Below are 21,577 nucleotides of genomic sequence, written 5' to 3' on the forward strand. Positions count from 1 at the left end.
GGCCGTGCTGTCCCCTCCACAAAGCTTTTTACAGTAGAACTGTTATTTTGCTTATCCCCTTTTTTTTTTCATCTCTTCCAGGGGCTTGTTGGCTTCAGGCAGTGTGTAGGGGAAGGTGCTGCTGTGACCATGATGTCCCTGGGTGTCAGCAAAGGTAATTCCTTCCCTCTCGTGGTGATTCCCGTGTTTCCTCAGCTCAGCTGTACCTGCTGGAATGTCTCTGCTCAGCTCCCTCAGTGCAGTGTGTCCAAGGGCAGAGGACACCACTTCCCTGGCAGGAATGACCAGGAATGACACTGAGGGGCTGGAGCGTGTGCAGGGAAGGGAAGGGAGCTGGGAAGGGGCTGGAGCAGCAGGAGCAGCTGAGGGAGCTGGGGGGCTCAGCCTGGAGAAAAGGAGGCTCAGGGGGGACCTTCTGGCTCTGCAGCTCCCTGACAGGAGGGGGACCCTGGGGGGGGGGGGTCAGGCTCTGCTCCCAGGAAACAAGGGATGGGATGAATGGGAACAGCCTCAAGTTGCACCAGTGGAGATTTAGGTTGGATGTCAGGGAAAATTTCCTCATGGACAGGGTTGTCCAGCCCTGGCCCAGCTGCCCAGGGCAGGGGTGGAGTCCCCATCCCTTGGAAGCATTCAAAAAACACGTGGCTGTGGCACTTGAGGACGTGGTTCAGTGGTGACCGTGGTGGTGCTGGTTTGAGGGTTGGACTCGGGGATCTAAAAGGTCTTTTCCCACCTTAACGATCCTGTGATTCTGTGATTCCTTGTCTGGGACCTACTCCAGCCTGAAGCTCCAAAATGAAGCTATAAATTCCATGGTGGTGACAATATAGAGGGCTGGAGGGCTTGGAGCCTGGCTGAAGGCTTTGAGATGAGCAGATCACTAATAAATTCCCACAGTACCCTCTTTTCAAGACCCTCCTCAAAATTCCCTGTCTCTGCAACCCCCACTGAAAGTACAGCCACAATTAGATGGGATGATGCTTCCAAATCCATAGGGAAGCCGAACCAGTGCTATGGAGCTGATGGAAATGCCCCATTTCCATTAGGAAACAGCTTTAATTTTCAATTTCAGTGCTTCCCTTTCCAGGTGCTCCCCACAGAAGGTGTCCCTAAAGTGCATCCTGACAGGGTTGTGGCCCTGCATAACTGTGCCTTTTACCTGCTCCTGCTAATTCCACGTGGGGAAGGACACCCTCCTCACCCTCAGAGCTGTGTTTTCCTTAGAGATGATCCAATGGGACCATTTTTTTTTTTAACAAAATAAAAATCCTACTCCTAACAAACAATGTCTCCTCGAAGCACAGGAGCCTGTGCCAGAGATAAATCAATTTACTGCCCGGCAGCTCCTCGGGGATGAGGTTTTTCTGGGCAGCCTTCAGCTCATCCTGAGCACAGAGACTGAGCTGCCCTTCTTTCCTGATGGATGCATGGAATTATTTCGTGTTTCCACAGGCTCAGGGAGCCCAGGCAGCTCCCTTGGATTGATGATAAGCTGCAGGAACTCGCTGGTGTCCAAACCCCTGAGCTGGTTTGGGTCCAGTGTGAGGAGCAGAGCAGGCTCCACATTTTCAGCCTTTATCAGGCATTTCCAAACTGGAAAAAGATGGGAAATAGTCAGAAATACATGGAAAAGGAGATTTCCTTATCTGGTCCTCCATGGGAAAACAGCTAAAAATGCCCCCTAAAATGCCCCTGTTTATCTCTCTCTCTATATAATATCCAGCTGTAATCACTTTGATCCAGCAGGATTTTGGCACTCTGGGATGACCAAAGCCCTTCCCATCAATCACCTGCACATTTCCTTCCCTTGGGAGAGACTTTTCCTGTCTGCTTCCCTGTCTGCTCCCAATATTTTTGGCTTTAATACTCCTCCCCATGAACCTGTGCTTTTTTCACCCCATCTGTTTCCCACTGGGAGGACTTGGCAGCTCCCAATCCATAAACCTTCTGTTTTCCCACGTTTTGATTTTATGTTTAATTGCATTGCTGACCTTTCCAACCAGAGAGCGTAGTTGTGGTTGGTTGCCTGGACAGAGAGAAGGAGGAGGAGGAGGAAGAGGATGGAGATGAAAGAGAGTCCACCCAGGAGAGGACATTCCCAGATTTAGGGAGACTCGGGTGGACAATACGCTTTTGAAACGGAGCTTGGTGATGGAAATGTGGGAATGAGGAGCCAAAGGATGTGTCTCCTCCAGCTGGAACAGGCCACCAGGGCAAGCTGAGACCACTGAGGTGTGAAAACACCCTGCAGAGGAGGAGATGCATCAGGATAAGTTGATCCTGAGGACTGGATGACCTCATGTCTCCAATATTTTGTTGGAAGTGGGAAAAGACTCGCCCGGTGTTGGGATCTCTGGCAGAGGAGAGAGCCCTGGGCTCCTGCTCCTCCACCCCCTCTCACCTGCTGCTCTGGGAGGCCTTGGCCTTTCTGATCCCTCTTCCTCCCTCCCCTTGGCTGTCCAGGAGGGATCATCCCCCCACGGACGAGGACCGGCGCAGGATCATTAAGCAGATGAAGGTTCGCACCACCCTGAGAGGAGACAAGAGGGATCCACCACCACAACTCGGACTCTGAGGATGAGAAGAAGAGCAGCCCCCTGTAAGTGTGCCCATGAGGATGCTCCTCTTCTTCTTGCCTTTCCATGAGGATGTTCTTTTCCCTTCCCTTCTCCTCCCACTCCTGTGAGCAGACCCACAGAACGCCCTGAGTTGGAAGGGACCCACAAGGACCATCCAATCCAACTCTTAGCCCTGCACAGGACACCCCAACAATCCCACCTTCTCCAAGCACCCCTGGAGCTCTGGGTTCTCCAAGCCCTCTGTTCTCCAGCTGCAGAGGAAGCAGACGTGGTGCTGATGTGTTTGGGGGTCCCTGAGGTGCCAGGCAGTGACAGGGCCAGAAGGAAGTGCTGCTCCTGCTTATTTTGGATAAATGCAGGCTGGGGCTCTGGGAAATCCCTTTCCTGGGAGCTGGGAATCCAGCAGCACAGGCACATTGGAAGTCTCAGGAGAACTCCAAATTTTTTTGAAGTGCTTTAGCATCTCCAGAGTGACAAACACAGGGCAGACCTGGCTGGGAGGGAGTTCAGCTCCCACAGTGCCAGGGAACACCAGGCTGCACCAGTTTCACTGGATTTAGAACCCAAACCAAGCCCAAATCCATCTTGTCTTCCAGCTCTCTCCAAAAACATCCCTGCCATGTTCAGCCAGACCCTCAATTCATGATGTTCTCTCCTCTCTCAGGTCTGGGGCCGGGGGGGATCCCCAGCCCCCAAACCTGCTGCTCCCCAGAATGACAGGTAATTTTGGGGGGCCCATCTTGGTTTGGGGATCCATCCTGTTCCTTCCCCTCTCACAGGGTCTGTGCTTCCAGTGGTTCTTCCCCTCCTCAAACCCGCTCCCTGCTGGGATTGTGCTGGAAAGCAGAGCCCTTGAGGAGCCCCTGCCTTGTGCTGGGGGCTTTGTCTGGAGCCAGCAGACACTGCCAGGGGGGCTGATTTTAATGGGGGAACTCGAAAATTCACTACTCTTCTAAGAACATCTTCTCCAGAGGTTGTGTAATGCCTTGGAAACTGTCCCCAGGGAGAGGGAGGGATGGAGGGATGGATGGAAGGGAAGGAAGGATGGAGAGAGGGAGGGAGGGATGATGGATGAGAGATGGAGGGAAGGATGGATGGAGGGATGGGTGGATGGAAGGATAAATGGATGGAGGGAAGGAGGAAGGATGGATGGAGGGATGGAGGGAAGGAAGGATGGAGGAATATATGTACGGAGGGAGGGAGGAATGGATGGATGAGAGATGGAGGGATGGAAGGAAGGCTGGAGAGAGGGAGGGATGGAGGGAGGGAGGGAAGGAAGGATGGAGGGATGGATGTAGGAAAGGAAGGACAGAGGGAGGGATGGATGGAGGGAAGGAAGAAAGGAAGGATGGATGGATGGAGAGAAGGAAGGAAGGATGGATAGAGGGAAGGAAGGAAGGATGGATGCTTTCCAACCCACAGTCCCACAAGACTGGGGTTGCAGCTCAGCGTCCTGTGTGCTCTAAGCCTGGGGGCTCCTCAGAGCAGGAGAAGCCCTGGGTGGGACTGAATTCCCCTCAGAGCTGGAGCACAAGGGCTCTCCAGGAACCCAGGGGCTGGGAGGAGGACTGTCCTGGGATATCAAACTGTTGGGAAGGGCCTAGTGCTGGATATCAAACTGTTGGGAAGGGCCTAGTGCTGTGTGAGAGCTCAGTGCCACTGCTGGGCCAGCACTGCCCTCTCCCAGGAGCAGTTTCCTGCTTCCTCTCCCTTTTCCTGTGCCAGCTCTTGCCACTTCTTGTAGCACTTAGACAGGATACCCCCAGAGGAGCTCCCTTCACAGGAATGGACCCTCAGAGGAGTTCACATAAAGTTGTTTTCCAGTGATAAACCAACCAGGAGCTCAATTACACCCAACTTCTCCCCTCTGTGCCCTCAACTTGCTGTTAATTTTGAGCCAGAAAACCCTGCCAGCGTGGCTGATTGGAATTGGAAAATTCTAAAACTCGCTTTTCTTATTAAAAAAAAAAAATCTTTTCTAGGGCTTGTCCTGATGACTGTTCATTTCTAAAGAACCCTCCCCAGGCTGACCCAGGTACAGCAGCTCTGGGATCCCTCCAGGCCTGCTCAGCTGGATTTTTGGTGTGACATCCATGTGGACATTCCCTTTTAATCCTGGTGCTGCTGCTGTTGTTTTTCCCCGTGTTTCTTGACTCACTGATGTCTGTTCTTTGCACAGGTCACCTTCCTCCAAGCCCCAGTCCGGTTACCTCATCAGGTTGGTATGGAATGGGATAAATTTGGGCTGCAGGGGAAGGAGAGCTGGATCAGGAGCAACAAGCGTGAAAAACAGTCCTCTCTGGTGGGTTCTGTTGGTTGGGAACACAGTGCTCAGGGAGGGCCTTGCTGAAGAGACAGTCCTGTTGTTTAACAGGTAGTTCGGTCTTGGTCCCAAACATTTTCCAGCCAAAAATTGAAGCTGCCCCTTCCCTTCCCAGGGGGGTGTTCACCAGGACCATCGCACAAGACCTCTCGGCTGTGCCAGATTCCTCCTCCTCTTCCCAACCAGCACAGAAAAAGTACGTGTGCATCTTTTTCTCCAGGAAAAGGAGCTTTAAAAACACTTGAACACGGTTCTGGTCACCCTCTCGCTTTGTCCAGCGTCTTGGGGCTCCCAGAGCTCCCCTAAATCCCTATGGAATGCTTGGGGTCAAACTCCGTGTGTTCCTCGCCGGAGCTCGGGTGGGCTGCGAAAGGACCTGTGGGTTTGGGTTTAGTTTGGCAAAGGGTTTGGGAGTGAGGGAACAAAACCCCAGGAATCCTTGCAAAGCTGGAACGCTTGATTCGGTGTTTTTAACGGGGTTTGTTTGTTGGGGGTTATTTTGAAAACCTGTTTCGTGCAAGGCACTGACTTTGGATCCTGAGGAGTCAGATCTGAGTGTGGCTCTGATCTGAGCCCAGAGGAGCTGTGGCTGCCCCACCCCTGCAAGTGTCCAGGTTGGACAGGGCTTGGAGCAACCCTGGGAGGGTGGAAGGTGTCCCTGGCCATGGCAGGGAGTGGAACTGGAAGATCTTTAAGGTCCTTCCAACCCAAACCATCCCATGGTTCTGTGATTCTAGAAGTCCTTTGTTTCATCTCAAGCCAAATCTTTTGTAAACCCCATTTTCCCCCCTGTTTGGTTCATCTTGGGACAAGGATGATGCCACAAGGTCCTGGGGTGGAATTCCCCCATCCCACAGCAGGATATGCCCACACCAGCTCCGACAGCTCACAGTATCCCTGAGGAGCAAAGCAGACCTCAAATCCCAGTCCTAAACCCAAAAAGAAAGCAAATGCTGCTCTTCAATTCAACAGCATTTAGTGAGGGTGATATTTGGGCTGACCCTGTTTTCCTCCACCCCGTGGAGCTCCCCTGGGAAGGATCACATTAACAGGTGTGATTTGTGCCTCCTGCAGCAATTCCATGAAGGGACAGAGCCCAGGGCCGGTCCCCCTCTGGATACAGGATGACCACTGAGGACTACAAGAAACTGTGAGTGTGCAGAGGGAGCAGCTCCCTGTCCCTGCTCAGTGCCAAGGCCACCTGCACAGGGATGCCCAGGAAGCTTCCAGAGCTCCCACTGGAAAGAAGTGGCTCCCAGAGCCTCCGTGGCCATCAAGTGTTCCTTGAACTGCCTTTGCATGGAGGGAGTTTTATCCCAAGGGCCCAGGCTGGAGGATGCAGCCTGGGAACTTGGTTTGGAGCATTGCTGGACTTCCTGAAAGCTGGAGAAAGGAGGAGCCTTGTGGCAGGGCAGCACTGCTAGAATGTGGCTCTGCTCTGGAATGGGGCTGGAGGAAGGAAACAAACCCTACAGGACGAGTGCACCCCAATGCACATGGAAAACACAAGTGTTTTCCAGGATCTGAACCATTTCCACATGTCCCATGGATTCAGCTGTGTTTGGCTTGTGTCCCTTACCCCTGGCTCTCCCCTTCCCTGTCTGTTACAGGGCTCCTTACAACGTCAGGCAAAAATCCGTGGATGGGGATGAGGAGGATGTGCCTTTTTCTCCGGATGAAACACAAGAAGGAGGTGAGTCCTCGAGGTCCCTCCGTGTTCCTGCAGGGACAAGGACAAGTGGCATCTCTCCAGCTGGGCTGTTCATTGCCTGGGAATGACATGGATGAGCCATTAGGGCTGGTCTTGCAATAAAATAGTAGTAATAATAATAATAATATAATAATAATAATCATATATTCTGCTCAGAGCCCAACTCTGGCCCACGGCCATGCCCTCCCCAACAAAATGTAATTAAAAAGCCTGACATGATCCAACCTGACAGCACAGCCCAATTAACTGGGCAGCTGGGAAGGGCTGTGAATCCATGGGCTGCCTCATGTCCCAGTGGAAGACAGAGATGTCAGACAGCCTGGCAGGAGGGGAGAGCCCAGCTCCCTCCCCGGGGTCGAGATCACTCAGGGATGGAATCCAATGCCACATTCCTGGCAGGTCTGTCACGCTCATCTCAGGAGCAGAATCATGGAATCAGCCCAGATTTGTTTGGGTTGGAAGGACCTTAAAGCCCATCCAGTCCCACCCCTGCCATGGGCAGGGACACCTTCCACTGGACCAGGTTGCTCCAAATCCTGTCCAACCTGGCCTTGGACACTTCCAGGGATGGGGCAGCAGACAAGAACAGGTCTGATTTCTCTTGTTGCTCCAGCTGAGCCTCTGAAGCCCCTTTCCCTCAGACACAAGCCTTGTACAGATGAAAACTGGGTAATTTGCCCCCTGGGGTCAAACCATTAGAAGCCCTTTCAGGGATTTGCTCTCTCCCTTGGTGCTCCCGTGCTCCTGCCTGTTGGAAGTGAACACAGAGGTGTGTCCTGTCTCCCATTTTTCTGTCCCATGGTATCCAATATTGCAAAAACCCAGGTCTGGGAAAGGAATGGAAAACTCTCTCTGCCCTCCTGCAAGAGGAAGTGTTTGGTTTTCCCCCCTGGTGCTTTCCATCCATGTGGAAGTGCTGTGGTTCCAGCAGGAATGATACTGAAAGGAGAAGTTAAGACACTGTCACTGCCTCTGAGTTCTGGTTCAATGGAGACTGGAGATTTCAGGGTAATTTCTTCACAGAAAGAGGGGTCAGTGGTGGAGTCCCCATCCCTGGAAGTGTTCAGGAAACCCGTGGATGTGGCACTTGAGGAGGTGGTTTAGAGGTGACCGTGGTGCTGGTTGATGGTCGGAAGGTCTTTTCCGACGTTGACGATTCTCTGATTTCTGCTCCCCAGAGTGTGGGAGCTCTGTCAGGGTCAGCACCAGCCTCCCCTGAGTTATTCCTGGAATCTCCAGCTCAGCCAGAGTGAGGATGAGCAGGATGTGACCCTGTCTCTCCCTCCTTGCAGGGCTGAGGCTGCAACAGTGTCCTGCGGCGCTCGGCCGGCCGGGAACGCGCCTACGTCCTGTCAGCGGCCAAGAAGAGCAACGGGTGAGCCTCCAATGTCCAGGGTGGGGCAGGAGCTGGGAAGGGGCTGTTGGAGGTGTCTCACAGGAATGGTGGCTGGTCCCAAGGCTCTGAAGGTTAAGGGAACCATGGTAATGGTGAAGTGGCAGCTGCCAAGACCTGCCAAGGAGTGCCACGGAGATGCTCCAAGGGCTGCTCTGGAGCCAGGCTGGGAGAGCTGGGGGGGTTCACCTGGAGAAGAGAAGGATCCAGGAAAGCTGAGAGCCCCCTTGCAGGGCCTAAAGGGGCTCCAGGAGAGCTGGAGAGGGACTGGGGACAAGGGATGGAGGGACAGGACAAGGGGAAATGGCTTCCCATTACCAAAGGATTAGATGGGATATTAGGAAGGAATTCCTGACTGGGAGGGTTGGGAGGCCCTGTCACAGGTTTCCCAGAGAAGCTGTACTGCCCCTGATGGCCTGGAAGTGTCCCAAGGCCAGCTGGACAGGGCTTGGAGGCAACCTGGGCTAGTGGAATGTGTCCCTGCCCATGCAGGGGTGGAGCTGGATGAGCTTTAGATCCTTCCAGCCCAAACCATTCCAGGATCCTGTGATATCTGCAGCTTTCTGCAAAACTGGGGAAATCCTCCAAGTCTTCCTCACTGAGAGGGATGAAACTTCAGGAAAAGAAAAACCACTAGAGCTCTGCAATAGGAAGTCCAATTTTCAGCCTCAGCTCTTAAAGTGCTCTCTCCAATCTCGTTGAGTGCACGAGAAAAATCAGAACAAACCTAAACTGCCTCCAGCATGGAGCAGCTCTTTGTGACAGTTTGTGTTTGGACAAGAGCTGCATTTACAAGACCCTGATCTTAGTGGGGAAAAAAGAAACCCCCCGTGTGGGTTCACAGGAGGGAAGAACCTCACAGGAGCGTGAGGGATGTGTGGGAGCTCTTGGTGCCCAAGGCTCTGCTGTCCATCTCTTCCCTGGGAGGGGAAAAAAAAGCAGATTTTCAAGGTCTCTGCTCTCCCAGGAGCTGTGATGGGGTGGGGTTTTTTTGGGTTTTTTTTGCAGGCTGCTTCACTAGAAATGCTTTTCCTCTTGACATAACTCTGGGTGACACAACGAGCACCAGGAGGAGGTGCAGCAGGAGCAGGGAGGGGATGTGCCAGCAGCACTCACGGTGCCCAGGGTGGGAGAATGTGCTTTGGGTAGGATTTGTAAGGACATGGAAAGCACTTGGACAGGATCTATAAGGACTTTGAGGGTGGTTTTTTTTTCCCTGGCTGCTGTTCCCGCTGGAGCACTGGCGGTGTGTGCTGTGGGAAGAGCCAGGTCTGCGTGCTGGGAGAACAACAATAAAAAAATTTTATCAATTTACATTAAAAAAGGGCCCTTTGGGGAAGCTTCTTTCTTCCCAGCTGCTTTTTCTACTTGTATATATTGCATTTGTATGATTTGATTTGGAATTGTCCCCTCTGGGCACTGCCAGCTCTGCCCAAAGGGGGTGACAGGACCCTGCAGCCCCTGGGGCAGTGCTGGTCAGGGATTTTGGGGCTCTGCCCTGCCAAGGTGTGTTTTTCCTCCAGACTTCTAACTGTTGCCTCAATCCTTCCTTTACAGCAGCCCAACACAGGAATTCCCACCCTTGTTTGCCAAGAGGTAGGTCGTGGACCCCTGGGAAGTGCTGCTGGAGTGGGTTCTGTGGATATTCCAGGTTGCTGTTAAATGCTGGGATACCAGATCCCAGGTGTTTCAAAGCAGAGGAAGGACAATTCCCTTAAAAAGGATGCTTGGGGTTGATCACACTGGGATCCTTTTGAGATAAACAGTGGGAAAACAACACTGCTGGTGCTTTGGGTTATGGACAACGTGAGGCATGGAGAGACTTTGTGCTTCCAGGGAATCTGACTCTGGCCAGCCGGGGAATGCTCTTCAGGCATTCCACTTCCAAAGCTGTCAGTGGGTAGGGAAATGTCTCTCTCTGGAATTCAAGCACTCACATGATGCTGGTTGTAAAATTGTCTCTGACCTGGCTCTGTTCAGCTCCGGAGGAGGAGCAGGAACAACCTACCCTGGGGGAAACAGGGCAGACACAGCTCCAGGGAAAACAGGACCACACCTCCTGGATTAGCTGGGGAAAATAGGAAACAGCGTGGCATTTGTCTCTCTTTTTTCCCCTTGGAAAGAATTGAGATAGAGAGGAGGAGGGGCAGCAGAGGAGGAGTCCAACCGTGCCGGGTTCCCGCCGGTTTGCGCCGGATGACAGCAGGTATTTGCTCGGCCTGGAGCAGGGTGGCACTGGGATGCCAGGGCACTGGGATACCAGGGCACGCTGGTTTGGGGATAAGTGCATTTCTCTGCAAGGCAGCAGCTCCCTGAGCACAACCAGAGATGGAAGGTTTGCAGAGGGGGCTTCCCGGAGAAGCTGTGGCTGCTCCATCCCTGGAAGTGTCCAAGGCCAGGTTGGACGTGTCTTGGAGCAACCTGGGCTGGTGGAAGTTGTCTACTGCCCATGGCAGGGGGTGGCACGAGGTGTTTAAGGTCTCCATCAACCCAAAGCATTCTGTCATTCCATGATTCTGAAATCCCGATTGTCCTTTCCTAAAGAAAGAATCCAAAGTGAATGATGACCTCAGCTCTCCTGGGGAAACAGAGGGGCAGCCAAAGGGACAGGGTAGTGTCACCAAGTGCCAAGTGCCAGCCCTGGGGGTGGCAAACAGCCTTGAATGTCACCTTTAACATTTTACTGCAACATTAAGACCTCTCAGGGAGTTGAAGAGGCAGAAGCTGGCACTGAGCCCCTCCTGATCTCCCTCCACAGCCCCCTCAGTCCTGTCTCCACCAGGAATGAGCCTTGGTGGCCCTTGAGGGAAGACAATCCCAGGAGGAGTCAGAGCAACCCTCGCCCAGCCCTGAGACAGCAAAGGTTTTCTCTTCCTGCCCATCTTGGCTGTGTGAACTGCCCCCCTCACCCCCATCCCAAATACTCCATACCCTGGTATTCCCACCCCCTGAGTCAGCTCTGCTTTCTTAGGCCTGAGATTTGGTTATTCTGCTGTGATGGGTGTGAGCAGAGGGGGGTGGGAGGTTCATTGTCTTCAAACTGATTCTGAGGGCAGGTGTCGGCCCCAGTCCCTCTCCCAGGGACAACAGACAACCTGGAATGTTCCTGCCATGGAATGACAGACCTCCTCAGCCCACACTGGGCAGGAGCAGCTGGCACAGGGTGGGGGGCTGAGGGAGATGCAGGAAAGTTTAGCTGAACCAGGAACATTTGCCCTGGGAGGGAGAATCCTCCGCTGTTTTCAGGCAGAACCGTTTCATTTGGGATTCAGCTCCGTGTCCCTGCTCTGAGGGGTGGCTGGATGCCAGGCAGGGCATTATGAGCTTCTCTGCCACTCTGGGCTTTCATGGGCCCAGCAGGGAGCCCAATAAATGGGGCCTTTCAGCCCCAGTTGTTTATTCTCTGGGATGAAGGAGCTGCCTCGGGAATTCTGGCGCTGATTTCATGCCCTTGTGGGGCAGTTTTGAGGCAGGGGCTGGGGAGCAGCTTCCCTCCTTCCCTCACATCACTCGATTTGGGGAATTCTGAGCTTTCAGCTGTGCATTTTGGGGGAGTTTGTCATGCAAATGCACGGGCTGAGCATAGGAAGAGCTGCAGCTTTGGTAAAGGGGAAAAATCAGTTTGTAAAACGGGGTCTTTGAGCAGAAAGGCAGGTGTGAGTCCCAGCAGTGCCACGGGGCACAGGGACACCCTGGGGAGGCCTTGCCCAGGGAGAGACAAGAGCTGTGGGGCAGAAAGCAGGACCCCCACGGAAAAAAGCTCCTAAAAATCCCTTGTCTTTAATGCTTTGTCATTTGGGTGTTTTGTCAGTGCTGATAGGCCAAGGAAAACCACCCCTGGATCTTCCTGGGATGAGCCAAAGGTAGCAGCAGCCTCTCCCTCCAGGTAAGTGCAGCACAGCCAGGATATCTGGGATAATTCTGGAGGCTGTAGGTTGGAGAGTCCTCCTCAGGGAGGGAAAATGACCCAAATCTGTCGGCCTTCAAACATAGAAGACCTTTTCCTAGCTGCAGAGAGCTGTTTGAAAAGGTTTTATGTCTAGAATCCGTGTCATGTCCTCCAAGGATTTTGCAATATCCTGAGAGAAAACCTCAGGATGTGAAAGGAAAAATCCCCAACACAGAATCATGGAATGGTTTTGGGCTGGAATGGACCTTAAAGCTCATCTTGTTCCAACTTCCACTACCCCAGGTTGCTCCAAGCCCCATCCAGCTCAACTCTTTCTTGCCAAAACAGGTGTAGGGGAACAATTTCAGTTGTTTCCATTTTTTTTTTGGCTGAATCCATGAATAGGGGTATAAAAGTGGTGAAATGGTTTTCACTGCAAACATGGTGAAGTGTTTTTTGCTGCTTCCCTGCTTCTGATGTGTTTGTTGGGGTGTCACTGCAGGAGGTGGATATTCCTGGCAAACAGCAGCAGTTTCAATTTAAAGGTTTTAATAAGATAACTCTGTAAATGAGTGGGTTGAAAACAGTGATGGTTCATTTCCACTTGCTCCATTCCCAAAAGGGACTCTTCAAGTGGGACAGTTTTGGGCAGCTGCAGAGGGAGCTGGTTGGGTGAGGAGTGACAGCCTCGTTCTTTCCCTTCTCTTGCAGCCCCATGACAGACAGCAGGAGCCAAACATCCCCATCCCTGAGGGAAACTTCAGGGAGAAGCTCCACTTCTGCTGGAATCAGGTGGGTCTCTTGGCCCCTCAGGCTCCCCAGGGAAGGGACGTTTGGCTCTGCTTGGGGAGGGGTTTTCCTGGAGACACATCCAGGACACAGCAAGAACTCAGCAGAGGGAACTGAGGAGAGGAGCACTTCCCAAAAGCATCAGCAATCCGGGAGGAAACATTCCCAGATGGTCCTCCCACAGCTTGGACATCACCTGGTTCTCTGTGCTGAGGAAATGAGCCCAAACCTGCAACTCTTTGAACCTGCTCTTGTTTGACCCTAATCCCTGCCCTGTTGGCAGCACAATCCCAACAAACACCCCCCTGTGCCCCAGGCTGCCCCTCAGCCCGCTCCCTCACTCTTCCTGCTGTTCTCCCTGTAGGAATGGTGAGGACAGCCAGGCCCTGAATGGGAAATCCTCCTGGGAGGCTGTGACACAGCGTGGGGACAGGTAAGGAGTGGGGAGGGGCTGCTCTGTGCTGCTCAACACAAACTCTTTGCTCAGGAACAGCATCCACCTGCTCCTGGTGTCCCCCAGACGGGATCCCTCCAGCCTGGGCTGCATTCCAAGAGCATCATCTGCTGGCTGAGCTGCAGCTTCTCGGTGTTCTCCACCCTTCCTTCCCCTCCCTGCAGGATCCTGCTCTCTGCCTCAGTCCCTAAACACTCTTGTTCATGCATTTCATTTTATTTTCCTGCTCCAGTTGCCATTCCCTGGGGAGTTTTTCCACCTGCGAGGGATGTGTTGACCCTCAGTGGCCAGTGGCTCCTGCTGATGTGGGTTCTGGGCCTCTGTGGGAAATCTGGAGGGGGTGGGGAAGTGTGGAAAGCTCTGTTGTGTGGAGGAAAACCTGAGGAACAAGGAACTGATTGGGAATTTAAAGGCTAATGGAGGTTCCCAAAGGACAGGTGACGCAGGGAATTCAAAGCTGAGGGCAGGGAAGGTTCTGGCCCTCCTGAGAGAGAGGGATCTGCCTCTCCTTGGTCCTGTGGAATGCACACAGGAGAATTCCAGAGAGGCTGTTGATTGTTGACTCCCTATCCCTGGAAGTGTCCAAGGGCCAGGTTGGACAAGGCTTGGGGCAACCTGGGCTAGTGGAAGGTGTCCCTGCCCATGGCAGGGGTGGAACAGGATGGGCTTTAAGGTCCCAACCCAGTCTGGGATTCTGTGGTCTCTAAAATATCCCCCACATTGGCAGGGCTCCCCTTGTTCCCAGGGTGAGCCCTCTGGATTTGGGGCTGGTCTGGACTGGAACAGGCAGAGCTGCCCCCGTGGCCTCCCCTGTTGTGCTTCCAGAGCTGTGGGAGGCTGGGGGTCACCAGAGGACTTTGTGGGGCACACACAGTTCATTGCTGCTCACTCTGCACCCCCAGCAGTGACAGTCAGGCTGGAACTGTCCCCAGAGTGCCATCCCAGGCTGGAGCAAAGTCTGGAGTGCTCGAGGAAAGGTAGAGGCTGGGCTGTGGTGGGCACTGAGCTGAGAGCCACGGCCGTGTCCCCACGTGTCCCTGCAGGAGCAGCCGGAACACAAGGCCCCCTTTGTGCCTGCCTGGGGTCACCGGGGGCACAGAGCTGCCCCTGGTTGGGAGCCAGGCTCCCAGGGGAATTCGGGGATGCCTCAGGACTGAAACCACCTCAAACTGCCGAGGGAGGAACTGGCAGGGAAGGGAGGACACGGACACACAGCGTGACGGGGCTGGAGAGGGAAAGGTGGGAGTAGGGTCGGGCTGGGGGAGCCCTGGAGGAGAGAAGGCTCCAGGGAGACCTGAGAGCACCTTCCAGGGCCTAAAGGGGCTCCAGGAGAGCTGGAGAGGGACTGGGGACAAGGCCTGGAGGGACAGGACACAGGGAATGGCTTCCCACTGGCAGAGGGTTAGATGGGATATTGGGAAGGAATTGTTGGTTGTGGGATGGGGAGGTACTGGAATGGATTTCCCAGAGAAGCTGTGGCTGCCCCTGGATCCCTGGAAGTGTCCAAGGCCAGGTTGGAGGGGATTGGAGCACCCTGGGCTAGTGGAATGTGTCCCTGCCCATGTCAGGGGGTGGAACTGGATGAGCTTTAAGGTCCTTCCAACCCAAACCATTCCATGATCCATAAGTTGCAGTCAGGCCCTCTGTGCTCAGATGGTTGACCCTCCTATCCTGATATACAGATTTAGCCCCATTTGGGGCTCCTCTCAACTAAATATGAGCACATTATTGTGGAATGATCCAACACAAATGCTGACAGGTCATGTTTTCACTGGAATTTTCCTTTTTCTAGTGATAAAGCTCTGAAGGAAAAGCCTGAGCCCTTCCCATGGGATGAGGCCCCCAGAGCCACTGTGGCTTCCATGAATGGAAGGTAAAGTCCTCCCAGCTCCTCCTGAGATTCCTTTAGTGGGTGTTGTGCAAATCAGCAACTGCTGCTCTGGAGCTGTCTGGAATCTCTAGATATTTGCTGGTGGAAAAACAAATTCAATGTGGGCTTTGCAGAACTGCAGCAGTTTCACTAAATTTCATTTAAGGGAGGGAGTAAAGAAAACACTGCCCTCTTCAATCAAATTGTGGGATATTTTGTTCCTTTTTATTTTCAATAATAAAAAAAAATCCGGGTTTATTCCCAAATGTAAACCAGTTGTGGAATGGATTTTATTTCTGGTTTTAACAGTACAGAGAGGTTCACACTCAATGTCTCTCTCAGCCTCCAACCTCCACCTTTTTATTTACTTTTGCAACAGTTACCAAGTTTGTACTTCCCATGCATTGAATTCCCCAAAGTTTCTTGCCATTTTCCCTGTGGACAGGGACATCCCTGGGAAGTTTAGGGATTCCCTCCTTTCTTTTACGAAATGCATGGGAAAATCACTGTACAACATTTGCCAAAGCTGCCTCCTGAAGTTGTGTCTCTCCTTTGCAGCTTCCCTGAGCACACAGAAGCCAACAATGGGCTTTACCCACCCAAGTAAGTGTCAAATAAATGTAAAATTCACTTTTTCTCCTTGATTTTAGAGTGAGGAGGGTCTTCTCCTGACCCAGCACTGACAAATGTCAGGGCACTAAAGAGGGGTGGGCCTGACCCACCCCCTCAGATTGGACTGAGATCCTCCAGCTGCTTTCCTGGTACAGGGATGGGTTGGTTGGATTTATGGCTCAGCACTCCAGGAAATTCCCTGAGCTGAGCAGGAAGAAAAGATGTTACATTGGAGACAGAAAAATCTCCTGTTTGGTGTTTTTGCTTCTTGCTCTGTTCTCCAACTTGCTGAGCTTCCTGTTGGGACCCACCAATCTCCCCCTGTTCCAGGTCCAGCTCTGATTCCAGGGACAGACCTGGGGATGCTGCGGACGAGCTGCTCCATCACTATGAGCCCTCTCCTACCCTGGATGTTGGAAGGTCTGACCCTAAACCATCAGGGCCTGGGGATGGCACTGGATCTGCTCCCAGAGGGAAGCTGGGGTGGGAATAAATAACTTGTCTGGAGTAGAGTTGGAAGCAGAATCCACATTGGGCAACAAAGCAGCTGGAAATGGGAAATCCCATGTGGATAAACAGTGGGAACAGAGTCTTTCTGTTCACTGTTACATGACTTCTTCCCAGAGAAGCAGCCTGGGAATTCTGGAAGGATTCCTTCCTGGAAAGGGTTGTCAGGCATTGGAACTGCCCAGGGAGGTGGTGGAGTCCCCATCCCTGGAGGTGCCCAAGGAAGGCCTGGCTGTGGCACTCAGTGCTCTGGGCTGGGGGACAAGGTGGGGGTTGGGCTCAGGGGGACTGGATGGTCCTGGAGGGCTTTTCCAACCTCAGTGATCCTGGGATTCCGGGAGCAGATTCAGCAGCTTTTAGTACTGATCTCCAAGGTGTCTCCATCCCACAGGATTTTGGAGCATCTCCTCCCCTGACACTGTCAGAGGCAGGACAGAGTTGCTGCTGTTGTCAGCAAACACTGATTTCCCTGGAGCTGCTTTTCTCACTTATTTATCCATTATTTTGGGACTTGACTCCATGGATTGGCTCATCAAAGCTCTTGAGCTGAGCAAATTTCAGGGACAGGGCTTGGAGCAACCTGGGACAGTGGAAGGTGTCCCTGCCCATGGCAAGGGGGGGGGACTGGATGAGCTTTAAGGTCCTTCCCAACCCAAACCAGTCCCTGATTCCATGTTCCACCAACAGCCTCTCTTCTTCTGGATTAGGGAGAGTGAAAATGGGGCTTTCAGAAGGAAAATCAGTTCCCTGAGACAATTCCTTTCTGTTTTCTGGGCTGATAAAACTGCAGTGTTGTGATTCCATACAAACCCCCCTTCAAGCCTCTGGAAAGTTGTCGAGCTGGAAACTCTTTGGTTTTTTGGACAGGTCCAGCTTGCAGCCTGATGTCCCTTTTCCTCCCACTGAGAGAGCCCCTGTGCACAGAGAGGACACGGAATATTCCTTTAAAAGGTAGGAGTGGGGTGAGTTTAGTGGGTTTGTGAGGAATACTGAGGATTAAGGGAAACCTGAATGGGCAGGCACAGAAAGAGGCTCCTTCTCCCAATTTTTGCCCCGAGGGTGGAAGCAACTGAGGTTTAAATCCCTCTCCATCTCCTATGACACGAGCCACAGCCTCCAGACTTTTCCTCCTCTTGGTGGGGTTCAGTCAGTCCCTTTTTATTCCCTGATAATCCAGTGGAATGTTCGGGGATGCTGGAGTGGTAGCAGGGATATATGGAAGCAGGTGGAATATATGGAAATGCAACTGTTATGATGGAAAGAAGGTCCTGGTGCAGGTTGACACAAGCCCTGCCTGGTGAGCAGAGTTTTTAGGGATGTGATGGATCTTTCTGGTTGGCAGGTCTGTCCTGGGGTACGAGGAGAGGAGCAGCTCCACCAGTTCTGAGGGCCCAGCACAGCTCCAGCCCCACTGGAACGAGTAAGGATTGGGATGACTGGGGTGTTTGCTCTTCTGGGATGTTGGGAATAGCTCTGGCCTGGTGGCTCCTGTCCTGGGAATGGGTGTCTGCCCACCCACCCCAGCAGGGATTTTCTCCACTGCCTTAATCATGGATCTTTATTTCAGGTTTTCAGGCTCAACCAGCCTCACTGAGAGGGGCCAAGGACCTGCTGGCCATGGTGCCCACCCAGAGCTGCCCAGGGCACAGGAGCCCACAGCCCATGAGCCCGGCGTGGTCGGGTAAGGAACTGGATAATCCCCCCGGCCTTTTCCTGGAGGACGAGGGTTCATTCCTTGCGTGTCTTCCCCCACGTACACACACTCACAAAATCCTCTCCCAGGCTTCTGTTTTTTACAGTCTTCTCCCAGGCTCCTCTTTTCATGGAATCATGGAATTGTTATGGTGGGAAAAAACCTCTAAAGTCACCAAGTCCAACCATCAACCAGCACCACCACTGTGGTCACCCACCCATGGCCTCAAGTGCCACATCCACCCGTTTTCTGAGCATTCCCAGGGATGGGGGACTCCACCACTGCCCTGGGCAACCTGTTCCAGTGCTTTACAACCCTTTCCACGAAGAAATTTTCCCTGATATCCAACCTAAACCTCCATTTGTGCAATGTGGGGACATTTTTGTGCCTGATTCCAGCGCTGCTTCTACTGGGTGAACCTTTTGTCAGGGTTTTATAGGAAAACCTGGAGAAAAGATCCTCCTTAGCTGGAGCCAGCAAACCCTGTCCAGCTGGACTGCCAGGATTTGCTGCCTAGACCTTAAATTTGGGAGCAGAGCCTGTCTCTAGGGACATGTGCCAACAGAAGCAATAAAATTTGGCATGGGGTGACACCTCTGTGGTAACCCTGGGTCTCATTCTGAACTTCCCCAGGCAGGGCTGAGTGTCCAAATGAAAGGACTTTGAGGATTTCTTTGCTTTTGTCCATATTTTCCCCCTAAATTTGAAAGAGTTGAGGCTTTTGGTCAAACTGGGCTTCCTCACACGTGTCTCAGTGAGCAACATCTTCACCTGGGGGTGTAAAGCAGAGTGTTCCTCTCCCCAGGTCCCAGGACAGCACTGGTGGGAGCAGGGACACGGACAAGGGGATGTCATTCCATGTGCAGAGCGAAGAATTCACGGAAAGAAGGCAAGAGAAAGACTGGGATTTGCTTTTCCTGATGGGAGAACACGGAGGGATTTGCTGCAGGGGCTTCTGGAGGAGGGACTGAGGGTGCTGGGGTTGGGGTTGGGAGTCCCCACGCTGGGAGGAGGGAGCTGAGGACCCACACAAGGCCATCTCACACCCTGAGCTGAAACAGGACACAGGACTGCTGGATAACCCATAATAGTTGCAACTAAACACCCAGAATTCAGGTGTCAAGTTTGGGAAGGGTAAACAGGGAACTGAAGCCCATCAGGAGCTTTATTTCTTTTCTTTCAGCTCTGTTTTTTAACAAGTCTGGATTTTCCCTCTGTCTTGTTTCTCCTTGGATTATCTGAGGACGTGGTTTCATGGTGAACATGGTGGTGGGGCTGAGTTGAGGGTTGGACTTGATGATCTTGGAGGGCTTTTCCAACCTGAACGATTCCATGATTCCATCTGGCACATTCCTATGAAGGGATATTGTACTTTTCTTGAGGCTGCATCTCCATCCCACAGGAATTCTGGGCACAGTGGTGCTTCTGCAGACTCTAAAGGGTCTCCTGTCTTGGCAGGTCCAGCTCTGGACCTGGAGGAAGCAGCATCCCTGCTCCAGAGACCCCATGTGCCAACGAGTCCGAGCCACGCCAGGACAGGTGGGGAGTCAGGGAACCAGGATAGTGCCTCCCACCCCCAGAGTTCTCCTGCTGCCCTGTCCAAAGGCATCACAAATGTTCATTTCTTGGCTTAGTGAATTTCCAAACCAACATAAACTGCCAGGGCCACCTTTGCCCCCTCATCCCAGACCCTCAGCACTGCAGGGATTTCACACAGGAGTTGCTGCAGCTGAACATCAGAAGGACGTGGAGCTGCTGGAGGAGTCCAGAGGAGGCCACGGAGCAGCTCCCAGGGCTGGAGCCCCTCTGCTCTGGAGCCAGGCTGGGAGAGCTGGGGGGGTTCCCCTGGAGAAGAGAAGGCTCCAGGGAGAGCTGAGAGCACCTTGCAGGGCCTGAAGGGGCTCCAGGAGAGCTGGAGAGGGACTGGGGACAAGGCAGGGAGGGACAGGACACAGGGAATGGCTTCCCACTGGCAGAGGGCAGGATTAGATGGGATATTGGGAAGGAATTGTTGGTTGTGAGGGTGGGGAGGTGCTGGAATGGATTTCCCAGAGAAGCTGTGGCTGCTCCTGGATTCCTGGAAGTGTCCAAGGCCAGGTTGGAGCAACCTGGGCTAGTGGAAGGTGTCCCTGCCCATGGCAGGGGGTGGAACTGGATGATCTTTGAGGTCCCTTCCAGCACAAACCATTCTGGGATTTTAGGATTCTATAACCACGGTGTCCCTGCATTTCCTCCCTCAGGGGACAGGCTCAGACACAGGTTCTGGAGCTGATGCAGCTCTTTCCTCCCCCCCCAGGGTCACTCCAGCCCACTCCATCCCCTCCACAGACAGTGCCCAGGACTGGAGGCACAGTGAGCCTGGCCTGGGGGCAGCCAGGTACAGTGGGAATATCCCTTTGCTTCTGCCATCAGTGGCTCCCAAACCATCCTCCTTTCCCCTTCCTACTCCTTGATACACACCTGGCTGAAGTTCTGGCCCCAGTAAATGTGCCTAATCCAATGATATTCACCAAAGGAATATAGAAAGGAATTGTTGGCTGTGAGGGTGGGGAGGCCCTGGCACAGGTTGCCCAGAGAAGCTGTGGCTACCCCATCCCTGGAAGTGTCCAAGGCCAGGCTGGAGCAACCTGGGCTAGTGGAAGGTGTCCCTGGTGGAATGAAATGAGCTTTAAAGTCCCTCCCAACCCAAACTATTTTGGGATTCTGTGCTTGTCTTAACAAAACCGTGTCCCAGGTTCTCCTTCTTGCCTGTAGGAAGAGGCAGGATCCAGCCTTGGCAAACCCTGAGCCCCTGTGTGAGGGGGGCAGAGCACAGGCAGTCATTGGCTTTATGGTCAAATTGGCTTTAATTCTTCAGCAGGTCTGACTTCAGCTCCAGAGAGAGTGTTCTCAGTGCCCATGAGAGCCAGCACCCTGTGCCTCTGTACCAGGACCCCCAGCCCTTCTTTGGGACAGCTCCCAGCCACAGGATCCCGGCCTACGTGGACAGCCAAGTGTTCAGCACCAGGAGGTGAGGGTTTGGGGATGGAGGGTTTGGGGGTGGAAGGTTTGGGCATGGAGGGTTTAAGATGCAGAGACAGGGAAAGCTGCTGGTACAGAGTGAGGTGACAGAAACTCTGCCCCAGGTTGTACCATCGAGGAGTGAGAACAGGATTTTGTTCCCAGAGGGAACAGCAGTATTAAATCCTCATGGATTTGGGCCTGTCACAGGACTGTACACCTGGGACAAAGTACAACATGAGGAACTTTGGGGAAGACGTTCCTACCTCACCAGCAGCAGCTCTAGGCCTTGGAATTAAAATCCTCCTGAGAGCCTTGAGATCCTCCTCAACTCAGCTGGCAGGGTTGGAGACAACATTTCACAGAATCAGGGAATCATGGAATAGTTTGGGCTGGAAACCTTAAAGCCCATCCAGTTCCACCCCCTGCCATGGGCAGGGACACCTTCCTCTAGCCCAGGTTGCTCCAAATCCCATCCAACCTGGCCTTGGACACTTCCAGGGATGGGGCAGCCACAGCTTCTCTGGGCAACCTGTACCAGGGCCTCCCCACCCTCCTAGCAAGGAATTCCTTCCCAATATCCCACCTAACCCTGCCCTCACATGACCATCAGCCATGGGCTCATTTTCCCTGTGGAAAGAGCCTGAGCTGTGCCCATGGGTTAAAACCATTCTTCTAAGGATTTCTGGCTTGGAAAAGGGAAAATGGGCAGGGCTGGCAGCATGTGGAGGGGGTGCAGTGGGAAGGAAACAATCTC

General features: G+C 53.1%; 1 protein-coding gene across 1 annotated transcript in view; it reads left to right on the forward strand.

Moving 5' to 3' along the window:
• ZNF185 (zinc finger protein 185 with LIM domain) overlaps nucleotides 1-21,577 on the forward strand; it is a 42,256-nt gene that overhangs the window by 12,088 nt on the left and 8,591 nt on the right. Inside the window, 26 exon segments of the mRNA XM_032702338.1 lie at nucleotides 82-154; nucleotides 2,464-2,547; nucleotides 2,549-2,599; nucleotides 2,831-2,858; nucleotides 3,244-3,299; nucleotides 4,759-4,797; nucleotides 5,018-5,098; nucleotides 5,990-6,052; nucleotides 6,513-6,616; nucleotides 7,913-7,988; nucleotides 9,564-9,602; nucleotides 10,141-10,212; nucleotides 10,765-10,869; nucleotides 11,818-11,892; nucleotides 12,607-12,687; nucleotides 13,049-13,117; nucleotides 14,931-15,011; nucleotides 15,567-15,611; nucleotides 15,951-16,040; nucleotides 16,995-17,078; nucleotides 17,470-17,547; nucleotides 17,695-17,808; nucleotides 18,626-18,709; nucleotides 19,279-19,359; nucleotides 20,117-20,197; nucleotides 20,678-20,830. Coding sequence (XP_032558229.1) covers nucleotides 82-154; nucleotides 2,464-2,547; nucleotides 2,549-2,599; nucleotides 2,831-2,858; nucleotides 3,244-3,299; nucleotides 4,759-4,797; nucleotides 5,018-5,098; nucleotides 5,990-6,052; nucleotides 6,513-6,616; nucleotides 7,913-7,988; nucleotides 9,564-9,602; nucleotides 10,141-10,212; nucleotides 10,765-10,869; nucleotides 11,818-11,892; nucleotides 12,607-12,687; nucleotides 13,049-13,117; nucleotides 14,931-15,011; nucleotides 15,567-15,611; nucleotides 15,951-16,040; nucleotides 16,995-17,078; nucleotides 17,470-17,547; nucleotides 17,695-17,808; nucleotides 18,626-18,709; nucleotides 19,279-19,359; nucleotides 20,117-20,197; nucleotides 20,678-20,830 — 1,987 coding nt within the window.

Source organism: Chiroxiphia lanceolata, chromosome 14 (genome assembly GCF_009829145.1).
Source record: "Chiroxiphia lanceolata isolate bChiLan1 chromosome 14, bChiLan1.pri, whole genome shotgun sequence".
In the NCBI taxonomy this organism is placed as follows: domain Eukaryota; kingdom Metazoa; phylum Chordata; class Aves; order Passeriformes; family Pipridae; genus Chiroxiphia; species Chiroxiphia lanceolata.